General features: G+C 69.5%; 1 protein-coding gene across 3 annotated transcripts in view; it reads right to left on the reverse strand.

Moving 5' to 3' along the window:
* Positions 1 to 12263, reverse strand: part of DDR2 (discoidin domain receptor tyrosine kinase 2) — a 36496-nt gene extending 24233 nt beyond the window's left edge. For 2 of the 3 annotated variants that reach the window (XM_016129720.2, XM_016129719.2), the window contains exons 1-2: positions 12188 to 12263; positions 580 to 688 (exon numbers count right to left, since the gene is read on the reverse strand). In XM_016129720.2, the coding sequence (XP_015985206.1) occupies positions 580 to 661 (82 nt within the window). In that variant the 5' untranslated portion in view covers positions 662 to 688; positions 12188 to 12263. The remainder of the gene's footprint in view (positions 1 to 579; positions 689 to 12187) is intronic. The other variant, XM_036234720.1, reaches the window with a different exon arrangement.
* Positions 12264 to 12485: the final 222 nt, after the last annotated feature.

Genomic DNA, 12485 nt, shown 5'->3' on the forward strand with positions numbered 1-12485 from the left:
CCAGCTCGCGCTCTCGGCCTTGTGCGTTTCTGTGAACAGCCGCGCGAGGCCCCGGGGGCCGCACGGCCGAGCTGCCCGGCCCTCAGGGCCAGGCCGGCCCGACCCGCCGGTGCACGGTGGTCACCGCCATCGCCACGCACACAGGTGAGCGAGGCCACTGTGCGTGTCGGTCCGACAGGTGTGGGGAAAGGACTGGGGTTAAAGCTTCCGTTTTTGATGTGGCCACGTCCGGCGGGGGACGGCGTGTCAGAGACCCCGCCAGGCCAGGGGCCTCAACGCCCGGCGCGACTCCCGAGGGACGCGCAGGCCGGGGCCGCACGGGGACAGCCCAGCCGCACGGGGACCGCCAGGCCTCTGCAGCCCCCTCCGGTCCCCCGGGGTGCAGGGCCGAAGGCTGCTTCCCCCGCCCCCTCCTCACGCCCCGCCCACGCGAGGTCCCACAGGGCCGTGGGGGGGGCTCGGAGCTTCCACTCCCGCCGTGGCCCGCTTTGCCACGGAGGCGGGAGGGGAGGGGACGAAAGCGGCCCTGCGGACCCCTCCGGCCGGCGCCGCGTGGCGGCCGAGCGACGGCTGAGTTACCTGGATTGACCTGAGCTTCTGCGGAACCCAGGAGAGGCAGCAGCAGCGGCAGCACCAGCGGCACCCTGGGCACCAGGAGCATCTCAGAAGGCGGTGTCGGCCCCGGGGCCTGCGGCGGCCAGCGGTGCGAGAGCCGGGGGCCGGGGGAGAGAAGGGAGAGGTGAGGGCGCGGCCCCCGCAGCGGGGCCCGCACCCTGGTCTGCGCCCCGCGCCGCCCCGAGAGCCGCCGGCGCCGTGGCTCCGCCAGTTCCACGAGGACTCGCCGGCCTGGCCGGCCACACGCCCGCGGAGCTAAGACACACAGAGGCGGAGGTGGCAGCGAGTTCTCCTGAGCGGACGGCGAGGAGGTGCAGCCCGTGGTCACGCCGTCCCGGCGCCGGTGACGCCCCCGCGAAAGGGCGGAAGCACCCGACGCCGACCGCGGCCGAGGCTCCCACTGGGCGGAGGTCCACGAGCACCCGGGTGCCCTGGCCCAGGGCGCGGCTCGGCTCCGCCTGTCCGCGGGTCCCCAGGACGGAGGGTGGGGGTCGCGATTCAGCAGAAACCCTCATTGCACTCAACAGGGGCCCTGATGGCCACCTCCGGACACACTCCTGACGTGTGACACACGCGGGTTAGCACACACACTCACACCCACTCACGCCCGCTCACACTCACACTCGTCCCCTCGCCATGCTGGCCGAGAGGGTCGACAGCCCCGACACCTCGACAGCAACGGGCGCACCCAGCGCCGGACCCAACGCCACCGCTGACGGGAGCCCCCCACCCCGAGACGCGGCTGATTCTGGAACCGGGGCAGGACATACACGAGATGAGCCCAGAGGATCTTTCAGTGCAGAAACCGAAGACGTACATATACAAAATGACGGGGACGTTCGAAGGGACCCAGGAGCCAAACAAAAGAGTCCCAGCGGCCAGAGCCGGGACGATCTGGGCACAAGAATAAATAACGCAGCGATGGATTACGACTCGAGGCCGCGTTGATATGAACAACAATCGACTAAACAAACGGGGACGGTCACACCCCCGAGCGGTTCCACGTCGTGTGTGCGGACACCGTCTGCTGCTGAGGAGGCGAAGCCGCCCGACTCTGCCCAGCAGGCGGAGGGCCCTGCAGAGGCCAGCGTGCAGGCGGACGAAGCCACGTTCCCTGGGGAAACCTGACGGACGCCACCACGGGCCGGGGGACCGCGGTCGAGGTCGGCGCTAAGTCCCACCAGCAGCGGCACGTCCCGCGACAGGGCATGGGGAGGATGGCACTCGGCTCCTGGGCTCTTCGTCCCCAGGCCCATCCGCCCGTCCAGTCACGAGAAAAGCATGAGACGAGCCCCAGCCGAGGGACACGCTGCCGCTTCCTGGTGTGCCTGCCTCGAAGCTGTCCGGGTCACCGAGAAAGTCCCAGGCACGGTCACGGCTCAGGGGGCCAGAGGAGGCGTGCCGACCGGGCATCGCGCACCGCCCTGCGGGCCTCCTGGAGCACAGGGGCGTGGGCGAGCACCGAGGGAATGGGGCGCAGGCTCGTGTCGGCATTGGGCCACTGGCCGTGACGAAAGCACGAGACGTCACAGAGAGGGGAGACCGGCGCGGGACGCAGGGATCCTACGGGCCGAGCTCTGCAACGATTCTGTGAATGTTAAACTGTTGGAGAACGACCAGCTCCTTTCAAAAACGACGTCTCCTCCAGGAAACACCGATAATCGACCAAACGCCAGGGCCACCGTCACAACACGTAGCACGGAGCGAGGAAGGGCGATCGGGACGGCCCCGCGCAGAGACCGGCACGGGCGCTCCCGCGGGCGGCGTGGGCGTGGGGCGGTGACCGGGTGGCCGTGGCCGAGACACTTTTGTGAGGGAAGGAAAGCTTTCCGTCGTCTTCTAGGTAGAACTCGGAGCCCCCCAAAGTGGTAAAAAACAAAAACAAAAACAAAAAACTCCCAGATATCAGCTGTCTCCAGCCGCACGGTGACGAGCCCCCCGACCAGGCACGAAGCCAAGGCGGCCCCAGGCGGGGGCGGCCGGTGCCGCCAGGCCACGCGAGGGCGGCCACACGGCTTCGGGCGCTGGCTCGGGGCGGTAAGACCTGGGCCCCAGTGTGCCTGGTCTGGTCACTCTGCCGCCGTGAGCGGCCCCCAAGCGAACAGGCCCAGGGCAAGAAGCGCGCGCCTGCGTTTACGTGCACGGAACAGATCCAGAAAGTTAACCGCCAGCCCAGCGACAAGCCGGCGGGTGGGGACACAGCAAAGCACCTCGGGGACAGACGAGCGCTGAGGACGGCGGTTCCCTGGCCACGCTCGCTGTCCCGCGGGGCACGGGCGACTCCGAGCGGCCCGTCGCAGCTGCGTCCGCTCAGGACTGCCTCCTCCGATCACTCGTCACAGCCGCAGGTCCCAGCCCGAGACCCGGGTCCCATTGCTTCTAACGTTTGGGAGGAGAGGCCGCTTCGAACACACACAGGCACGTGGTTAACGCACACTCGGTGAGAGCGACCTGACCCAGCACGCGGAGCCTCCCGTGCACACACCACCTCCGCGGAGAGCTCGGCGTGGCCACCGGGGTCCCGGTCGCCTGGAACATGCCCGGGGGCTCAGTCTCTGTCACGATCCTGGAGTCCCGGGCCCCAGGCTGCCCCGGACGGAATGTCCCCAGGGGTGGCTCTCCAGCGTGGCACTTGAGTGGGCTACATGACGTCCTCAACCTGGCTCCCCGACAAGGCACATGGCACACGAAAGTCTGGGTCATGGCCGAGGGTCCGCGACAGCCCACGACAGCCTGAGGCACAGCTGCCCGGGGCCCGGCCGGTCTCGGGTCGGGGCTGATGAGGAGCACGTCTCCCCAGCATGTCAGAACAGTGGGGCTGGGAGCCGGGGAGCCGGGCTGAGGCCGGACAGGGCGCCTGGGCCCCGGGACGACACACGGAGTGGGAGGGGGCGCGGGCCACCGTCATGGCCGCCACAAACGTGCCGGACGCCCGCCTGCTGCGCAGTGGAGGCCGCGGAGTCACGTTTTCCTCCTGAGCCCTGGACTCTGTGACCTGCTCGTTGGGGCGCTTGGCCCAGCGATTGGGCGTCTCTGTGCACAGCCGGGGAGCGGGGGTGGGGGGGGGGCGGGCAGGGTGCGTCCTCCCTCAGGGGGCCTCTAACTCAGCTCCTCCAGCCCCAAACCCTGACCCCTGGCCTCCGGGAGGCCCACCAAACAAGGAAACAGAGAGGGCGGCTTCTCCACTGTGCCCCCGGGGCCCAGGAGCCAGAGGCAGAGTCTCCGCCCCTCCCAGAGTGGGGTGGACTCAGCCAGGCACAGGGGCTCAAGGCCCCAGACAGAGAGGTCACTGGGAAGGGGGCTCCCTCGGGGAGGGGGGAGGGAGGCGGTGGGCCCTGGTCTCAGTGTGAAGAGCCAGGCAGGCTGGAGGGTGGGGAGGGAGAGGGGGCCGCTTCCCTGGGCTGCCTGGGCCCCACCCCGGGGCCATAGCTGTGGGTAAGGCCAGAAACGAGGCAGGCGTTACAGCCAGAGGCTCGGCCCTAATGGGCAGGGCCTGGAGCTCTGGAAACCCGACACCCAGGGAGGGAGCTGGAGCAGAGCCACAGCCAGACTCACGCCCTCCGAGGGCCAGCTCCTCCCAACTTCCTGTCCAGATGGCAGCCGCCCCAGCAAGGGGCTCTGCAGGGAGTGTTCGGTCCCCCGCGAGGTGAGGCTCTTCCCGCTTGGCGAGGGCGAGTCCAGCGCCTGCGCAGGCCCAACGCCCACGTCTGCAGGAGTCGCCTTCCCTCCTCTGCCACCTGGGACCGCCTTGGGCTGCAACGGGCGGCCGCGTGCTGGACCGTCCCGAGAGCCGGCGACCTGCGGGCGGCTGACATGGAGGCGGCAGAGCCGGGCGACCAGGGCCCGGGGGCCGGGCTCCTCGCTCAGCACTCACCCCCTGCTGCATGGCCCGGGGCGAGTCACCCCGCCTCTCTGAGCCTTAGGTCCCGTCTGTCGAACGGGGAAATAGCGGGACTGGCCCCCTGCGACTGTCAGAATTCAATAACGCGGCCCACTTCAAGCGGTCACTGCGCCTGGCGCAAGCGAGCTCTCGGCAATGGAGGCGGGGGCACGAGGCCCAGGACAGGAGCCGAGGGGGCCGGGCCGTCTGTGCTGGTCAGTGGGGGAGAAGGGCTCGGCCAGGCCCGGTCAGGCCGGACTCGGAGGGGCCTCAGCCAGGCCGAAGCGTTTCTCCTCACAACGGCGCCTCCATTTGCTTCCGTGGGACCCGGGGCTACCCACCCACCCTCTGCCCGCACGTCTTCAACTCCAAAGGCGGCTGGCGAGGATGCGGGGCGACTGGCATTGCGAAGGCACCGCACACAGCGGAGAGTCGCGCGGCGTGGGAGCCTCGCCCCTGCCGCCCACAGGGCAGGCCGCCACCAGCCCGAGGGCCGGCACGTCCCAGGGCCAGCGCCGAGCACCGCGCGAAGCCCCGTCACCGGGCTGCGTGAGGAGCCCGAGTCACGACGGCGTAGGGGCACCCGACATCGTGAGGGGGTCCCGGGGCCTGTGTGCTCATCGTCCGGGAAGCAAAGTCGCCAGGGCACCGAGCCGTCGGCGAGAGCGAGGAGCCCAGCACCACGGCCAGCGCCAGTGAGCCCGGAGGGCGGCGTGACAGCCGGGGGCAGAGGACCGTCCCTGCTGCCTTCCTCCCCCCGGACCTGCTCCAGCAGCCAGACCAGCTCGGCTCACCTGGGGACGGCTCTGGGATCGCCGTGACGCCCCAACGCCCCTGCGAGTCACGGCGGGTTTGAGGAGAGACTGGCACTCACGGCCCGGCCCCCCGACCTCGCGGGCCCGGGGTCCACGGAGCCAACCCCATGGCAGGTGCCACCTGCGGTCCGGTGGCCCGGACGGTGGGGCCGGCGGGCGAGGCACAGGGGAGGGTCAGAAACGGGAAGCTGGGGACACACGGATGGCAAGTCCGAGGGGCGTTTTGGTTCAGAAGGAAGCGCGCGAGGGAAAGGATGGAGCCCGGAAGGGTGAGTCGGGATCCGGCTCTGAAGACGCTGAGCCCGGAGCGAGCGGCTGCGCCTTCGCCTGGGTGACGGTTGCGGCCCGTGCTGGAGCAGAGCCCGAATAGCAAACGCATCGTCTTCGTCCCCAGAAACGACGGACGTCTGTCGATGGTTCGACCACGAGCAGGACAGACCTTCCCGCGAGTAAAAACGACCCCAGGACCCCGAGGAGAAAGCAGCACCCAGGGGCCCCACGCCCTGAAAACAGCAGACTCTCCTTTGTAATATCACCCTCGTTCTAAAACCCTGCAAAACTCCTTTTATTTCTTTTCCGATATGAAAAGAACGCATGCTTATTTACGGACTTCCAACTTTATAAAGAATGAAAAATGTTCCTAAAATCTCGCCTAAAATCAACGTGGTTAATAATCTGGCATTTTTCATTTGAGTTTCTTCTTGCATTTTTACCCAATTCACTTACTACCTTTATATAACTTGGCGACTTCTAGTTTCGGTCGATACGAAACCATAAAGACCTTCCCGTGTTATCTAAAATTCTGAAGACCATCCTTCTAAAGACTTCTCATTTACATGTTTAACCAGCTCTCGGTGCTGGCCATTCTGTTCGTTTCTCTTGTGTACCCAACGCTACACCTTTGTGTATAAATCTCATCCCCGTCGGAGCGCGTCCTTAGGATAGATTCATAAAGGCGGACTTCCCACGTCAGCCAGTCCGGGCACTTTTAAGGTCATTCACGGCTCCTGTCAAACTGACTTACAATTCTGGGGGTTTCATTCTATAGAGGGTTAGTTGCAAAAATATTTTAGCTACAAAAATATTTCCTATTTGAAAAAAAACAAAATTCTCCATAAAATTAGACTCTAAGGAAAACAACGGCTCCCGGAAGTTGGCGCCTGCCGCGGCCAACCGCCTGCCTTGCTGGTTCTGCCTCTGCCACCGCGGCCCTGGCCGCCAGCACGGCCGGCCACCCGCCCTCACCCCGGCGCGCAGTCCCTGGGCGGCCGCATGCAGCGCATTTCCTGGCGAAGGCCCGCATGGGCACCACAGCCCTCCATGCCCTCGCCCGGGCCTTGGGAAGTAGTTTTGCAATAAAAAGGTTCCTGGTCCTCAGGGCCCGTGTGCTTGCCATCATTGGGGACGCGGTCATCGGCTTTTGTTCCAAAGCCAAGAGCGGCAGGTCGAGGCCCCTCCCAGACCGAGGGGCCGGCCCCAGGGCTGAGGCCGGGGCCCAGCTCTGCGCCACGCCCCTCTGCGGCACACTTCCTGGGGCAAAGCTCACAGCCCGACACCCCGCTCAGCGCTCTGCAGCAGGTCGGGTCACCGGTCACCGGCCCGGGACAAGGTCTGGATGTGCGGCCTGTCAGTGCGTGACTCCCATGCATGTCCAGCGGCGGCGCCACAGGCGGGCGCTGAGGCCGAGCCTGGGGTCCGCACCTGGGTCTGCACCGGGGGCCCCCCTCAGCCCCGCCCCGGCTCCCCGCGCCTGCGGCCTCGGGGGATCGGCCCCGCCCGCCCTGCCGCAGCTCCCGCCGAGTCGCCCGCAGACGCAGACGCAGAGGGCGCGGCTCGCACAGGGACACGCCAGGCCCCAGGCTCCGCCCGCCCTCTGTCCCCGCCCCGCGTCTGCTGCGGACCAGACCTCACGCTCGGTGTGTCTCGCGCCCGGTTCTCGAGGCGGGACGGGCGCCGACTGGGCCGTGGGGGCAGGCGGGCCGGCCGCCTGCCCGGAGTGCTCACCGAAGCCCTCCCGTCGGCCCCCGGGCAGCGGGCGGGTTCCCGCACAGGGGCCTGGCTCCCCCCACGGCAGAACTAGTGGGAGGAACGAGTCGGAGAGGGCGCCCCACTTTGTGTGCCCCCCTCGGGAAACCCTGCCAGTGGCCGGGGCTTTGCAGACAGAGCCGCGCGGGACGAAAACGCCTAGAAATGCAGAAAAGGCCCCACAGACCCACGGTCCCCTGGGCCGCAGATGACCGCGGCCACGCAGAGGCGCCCTGACCACTGCCTCTGGGGTCTGGCAGGAGAAGGGCCAGGGCCTCTGAGGCCAGGAGACGGGGCGCCCAGGGTGCTCAGCCCCCCGGGATGCACGGCCCATGTGTCTGAGGAGCAGCCCCCCCGCCACGGCCCGGCCTCCTGTGCTGTGGACTTGCACACGTGTGGCATGCGCGCCCGAAGCCCTGCGTGCCGCCACCTCGCCCGCCACGACCCCCGGGAGGACACGGCGCGGGGTCCTCCCAGGGAGCCCACGCAGGACTCGGCCCTGGGCCGCATCCGGCCGCCCCGCGAGCAGCCCGGAGGGGTAGACCGGGTCCCGCCCACGCCGCGAGTCTACTCAGAGTTGCTGCTGGCGATTTCCTACTCTTGAGAAAAGCCAAACTCACTGTGAACAATTGTGGGGACAGCGTGTGACGAGCCTCGGCCACCGATGCTCTGACACCATTGCGTGGATCGGTCTGAGGCCCAGGACCCTCTGCCGCCCGCGTAGGAATGAGCTTCATGACCCAGCGTCTCTGCGATGGGTCAAGGTGCAAACAGTGCCGCTCGGCGCACAGCTCACAGCCGCTTCCTCTCCTTTAAGGAAACATCTAGAGTTCGTCCCGTCGCCAGGCACCGGCGGGCGTTTTCTGTGAAGGCGCAGATGGCGAGGCTCCGCTGGCCGTGAGCGCCGGGCTGATGGGCACCAAACGTGTCCTGTGACCGTCCTACCAAACCATTACTGCAGGCGCAGGCTGCGGCGGGGTTGGGACCCACCCGTCAGAGCCGCTGGCCCTGCAGGGCCCCGCTAGGGGGACTGGCACCCAGAGGCCCCCTGGGAAAGGCAGCTGCCCTGTGCAGGAAAGCCTTGCAGCCGGCAGGCTCAGCAGGACCCGAGCGGCCCAGGCGACCTGTGCGCACCACACCCAGCCCACGTGTCCGCAACGGCCGTCGGGTCACAGATGCTGAGGCCACAGCAGCACCACCAACGAGCTCCGGGGTGACGCGCCCCCCCCCCCCCGAAGGACCGTCCTCGCCCTTGGAAGCTCAGCCCCGGGCGGGACGCGGAGTGGGCGGTCCAGGGGTCCAGCTCTGCCCACCCCAGCGCTCTGCGAGTGCACCCCCATGCCAAATGTCACGTCCGAGCAAACAGGGGCCCCAACCCCTCGTCCACCGGAGCAGGCGCCTTCAGCGGGAGGGAACCCGGCGAACGTGGCCTGGTCCCCGCAGCCGTCCCAGCCCGAGATCGCGGGTGGGAGAAGCACACGGCGGTGAGCGTTGACGGGCGAGCGCGCCCCTCGGCCGTGGGTGGGCACACCGGGTGCTCGCGGGGCCCAGGAGCTGCCCCCGGAAGCTGCGAGCTCCCGGCAGCGCAGGAGCAGACCTCACGCGTATCCGGCTTTCTTCTGGCTTCTAGTTCCCTCAAAGGGCACACAGCTGAAGCCTTCAAACTCGGAGCAAATATCCAGACTTTTGCAATGCGTTTGCCCTTTTAGACTCACTGTCCAGAAAAACTTGCACGAACCGTCTCTGTTTTCCCAGGAATGTTCGCAAACCTCCCCTGCCTCCGTCCCGAAACCTCGCTGAGCTCGGCGTAGCGTTCCTGCAGGGAGAGGGCGGGTCCCGGCCCACGCGGCCCTGCGGTCCCGCGGTGGCGAAGGTCAGCCTGAAGCTCGCCACTGCCGCGGACGCAGAGGCCCGAGGAGCCGGCGCCTGTCACCGCGGAGCTGGCCGAGCCCTCGCGAGTCTGCAGACGCCGGGTGTGCGTCCCACGCCGGGGCCCCCGCGCCGCCCTCGGGGCTGCTCGGCTCCGCTCGCCGCGGACCTCAGGTCGACGCCCGCCTCACCACGTCTTAGCAAGAAGCGAGCGTGCCTGGCACTCGGCAGGTGCCCGCCGCTGTCGCCCGGCCCGTGGGTGCCGCACGCAGCCCGAGCGACACCTGGAGCCCGGCCTGGGATGCCGTCGGGAGGGGAGAGCAGCGTGGGAGGCGTGGGGAGCCGGCAGGCCCGCACGGAGAAGCTGCTCTCAAAGGACCCCCGGACGCGTCCGACCGCCGGACCCTGCCCTGCCCGCCATCAAGTAAGAAAGCCGCGGGTCCCCAAGGACGTGCTTCGTGTGACGGGCGAGGTCCCCTCGCAGGTCGATGTGGACAGGGCCCCCCGCGGGAAGTGGGGGGGCGCAGAGGAGCGACCAGCCGTCCCCGTCTCTGCAGAACCAGGGCCCCTGCTCGGCCGACAGCCCCGGGGCACAGCCCTCCGAGGAACCTTGGCTCGGGGTCTGGTCTTGAGCTTAGGGTGCTCGTCTCCAACTCCGGCTCTTGCGGGGGGCGGGGTGCAGGGGCTCAGCCCACAGGCCCGCGGAAAGGACAGGGGAAGGGGCCGGCCGTCAGCACACGGCAGCACCGACTCGCAGGGAGAGCCGCTCAGCGCGACGGCCTGCCGCAGTGGCCCTGGGCCGGGGCCGACCGCGTGTGAGCCGGCTTCCCGTCTGCCCACCTTCCGGTGACGTCCAGCGACGACCAGCCTCAGGAGCTGGGAGCATCTCCCTACCAGGCGTCCGCGAGCGGCTCCGGTGTGACCCCGAGCCCGTAGAGACCGTCTCCCTCGAGAGGGCCTGGTCGCCGAGGACGAGTGGCGAGGGTCTGCTCCCTCGCAGCCCGTGGCCACCCCCACGGCCCGCACCGCCGTGCCCGGCGCACCCCACCGAGCACGCAGCCCTGAGCCCCGCGCGCGGGGGGTGGCCGGGCTCCCGAGGCCGCCCGTGGGGTGGCGTGGGTGACAGCGACGTCCGCTCACCGCGAGGACGGCCACCATGCTCCTCCCGGGAGCTCGGAGGGGCTGTGGCGGAGCGAGCCCGGGGACAGGTGTGGTGACAACGGCCGTTGTCCCTGCAAGGGCCACTCGCACCCGCCAGGGACCGTGTGCTGGGAAACGAGGCTGCCAGGCAGGGGCGCCAGCGACGGCCCCGTTTCCTTCACGACGACCATCTCGGCGCTTTCTGGGGTCACCAGACATCGGCCACGGCCAAAAGAAAGTGGGGGCATCTCCGGGGGGCCCTAGACACCTCTGAGCGGAGCGAGGTCGTGGGCGTTTGGTCCGTGGCAGCTCAGGGGGAGGAGCGGGGGGTGCATCCTGCCTAAGTCCTTGCTGGACGCAGCGCAGACCCAGGCAGGGGACGTGGGGATGTGTCCCCAGCCCCCGCGGCGGCCTCGCCGGGCTGCGTGTCAGAGACACCACCGGAGGGCGTCACACACGGCCGTTCGCATCGCGTCCGGCGCTGGGTGACCGCCACCGTGAGACCCGGGTGCTCGCGCCCTTCGCGGCCGCCGGACCAGCCACGGCCCGTGTCCCCCAAAGCGGTGGCAGGGAAGAGCACCGCGGTGGTCCCCGCCGCACACGAGGCCGAGGCGCAGACGGGCCAGCAGCGCTGCCCACGGCGGGTCCCGGCTCTGCCACAGCTCAGAGGGGGGCGCACACAGCACCCACAAAGCGGCCCGTCCTCGCGCCCGGACGCACACCGCATGCAGCCGCGTCCCCGGCAGAGAAGGGGCCCGACGCCCCGCGGGCTGCGCAAACACCAGGTCTCGCGTCCCACTCGATTAAAGTAATAAAAGATGAACCTCGGAGGCAGCGCGCGCCCGAGCCGCACACGGATGAGCACACGCGGGTCTCGCGGGCCGCGCTCATCGGCCGCCACGGGCCCGGCCTCCGCGCCCACCCCAGGGGCCGGCCGCCCCTCTGGCTCCCACACGCACCAGCCCCGGCCAGGGGCCACCGCGTCCTGCTAGCGATGCCCCCGAGGCGGCTGCTCGGGGCTCGGCCGCGAAGTGGATGGGCCTGGGGCGGGCGCCGGCCCCGCGGCCGAGGCCCAGCCTCGACCTCCGCCACTCTTCCGGGGGCGCCCGCCGCCCCGCTCCCCACGGGTGCGGGGGGCGGGCCGGGGGGCTTCAGGAAGCCGTGCTCCCCGGGCGGGCGGGCGGACGGGAGGCCCGGCAGTCACCAAGATGGTGCCGGGCCCCAGGGGCGGGCGGGTCGCCTGACGCTGCCCCCTTGGAAGAGCCTCCTTCCCCGTGGCGGGGCTCCGCGCCCAGCTGCCGGCCCCCCCCCCCCCCCAGCCTGCGATAACAAAGGGGCGGCGGCCGCCCAGGCGGGGGGGGGGACGGGGCTGGGCGCCGTGTCCCTGCGCCGGCCGCCAGGCCCCGCGGGCGCCACAGGCCGCAGCCAGCCCTCGGCCCACGCCGCCCTCCTTGCAAGCGCCAGCCTCGGCCCTGGACAAGCAGAGGCCCTCGAAGCTGTCCTCCCCAGGCCCAGGAGCCCAGACCGCAGCCCGGCCCGCCCGCCGGCCCCTCCGCCCGCGCCCAGGCCTCGCGGGAGCGGCCGCTGCGTGCGGCCTTGGTCTCGCCTGCGTTTTCTTAGGCGCTTTGTGCCCTCTCTTCTGGCCTCCACCACGGAAATCCGCCCCCCCCCCACACGTGAGGCTGTGGATTCCTGGGGCGACGGCACCCCAGCCCCTGCCCGCCCTCCCTGACCCGAAACCCCTTCCCTTTGTGAACTTTTCCGAGACACCGGGCGATGGAGGCTCGGCGCTTTCGGTTTCGGAAAAGGGGAACGTGAAGGGAAGGAAACCGCACGGACTCACGCTCTGGCAGGAGTGCGCGGCGGCGGGGGGCGCAGGACGGAGGGGGCCCGCTCGCCCCGGCCCCGGAAGCCTGGCGCCGCGAGCCGCGGAGGAGCCCGGCGGGGCGCGGGCCGCAGGCTGATGCAAGACGCAGGGAGAGCGGACGCGCATTCTGAGGATTCCTGGGCGGGCGCCAGGGGTCCCGGCATCCAGCCTTCTGCACATTTGGTTTCAATTAGGAGGGGGGCTGGGGGGGGGGAGGAGAGTCACCAATCAGAGCCGTCTTCTGCGGGGGGACTCTTTCTCCTAACCCAGGGGA

This window comes from Rousettus aegyptiacus, unplaced genomic scaffold (genome assembly GCF_014176215.1).
Source record: "Rousettus aegyptiacus isolate mRouAeg1 unplaced genomic scaffold, mRouAeg1.p scaffold_m13_p_17, whole genome shotgun sequence".
NCBI classification, from domain to species: Eukaryota; Metazoa; Chordata; class Mammalia; order Chiroptera; family Pteropodidae; genus Rousettus; species Rousettus aegyptiacus.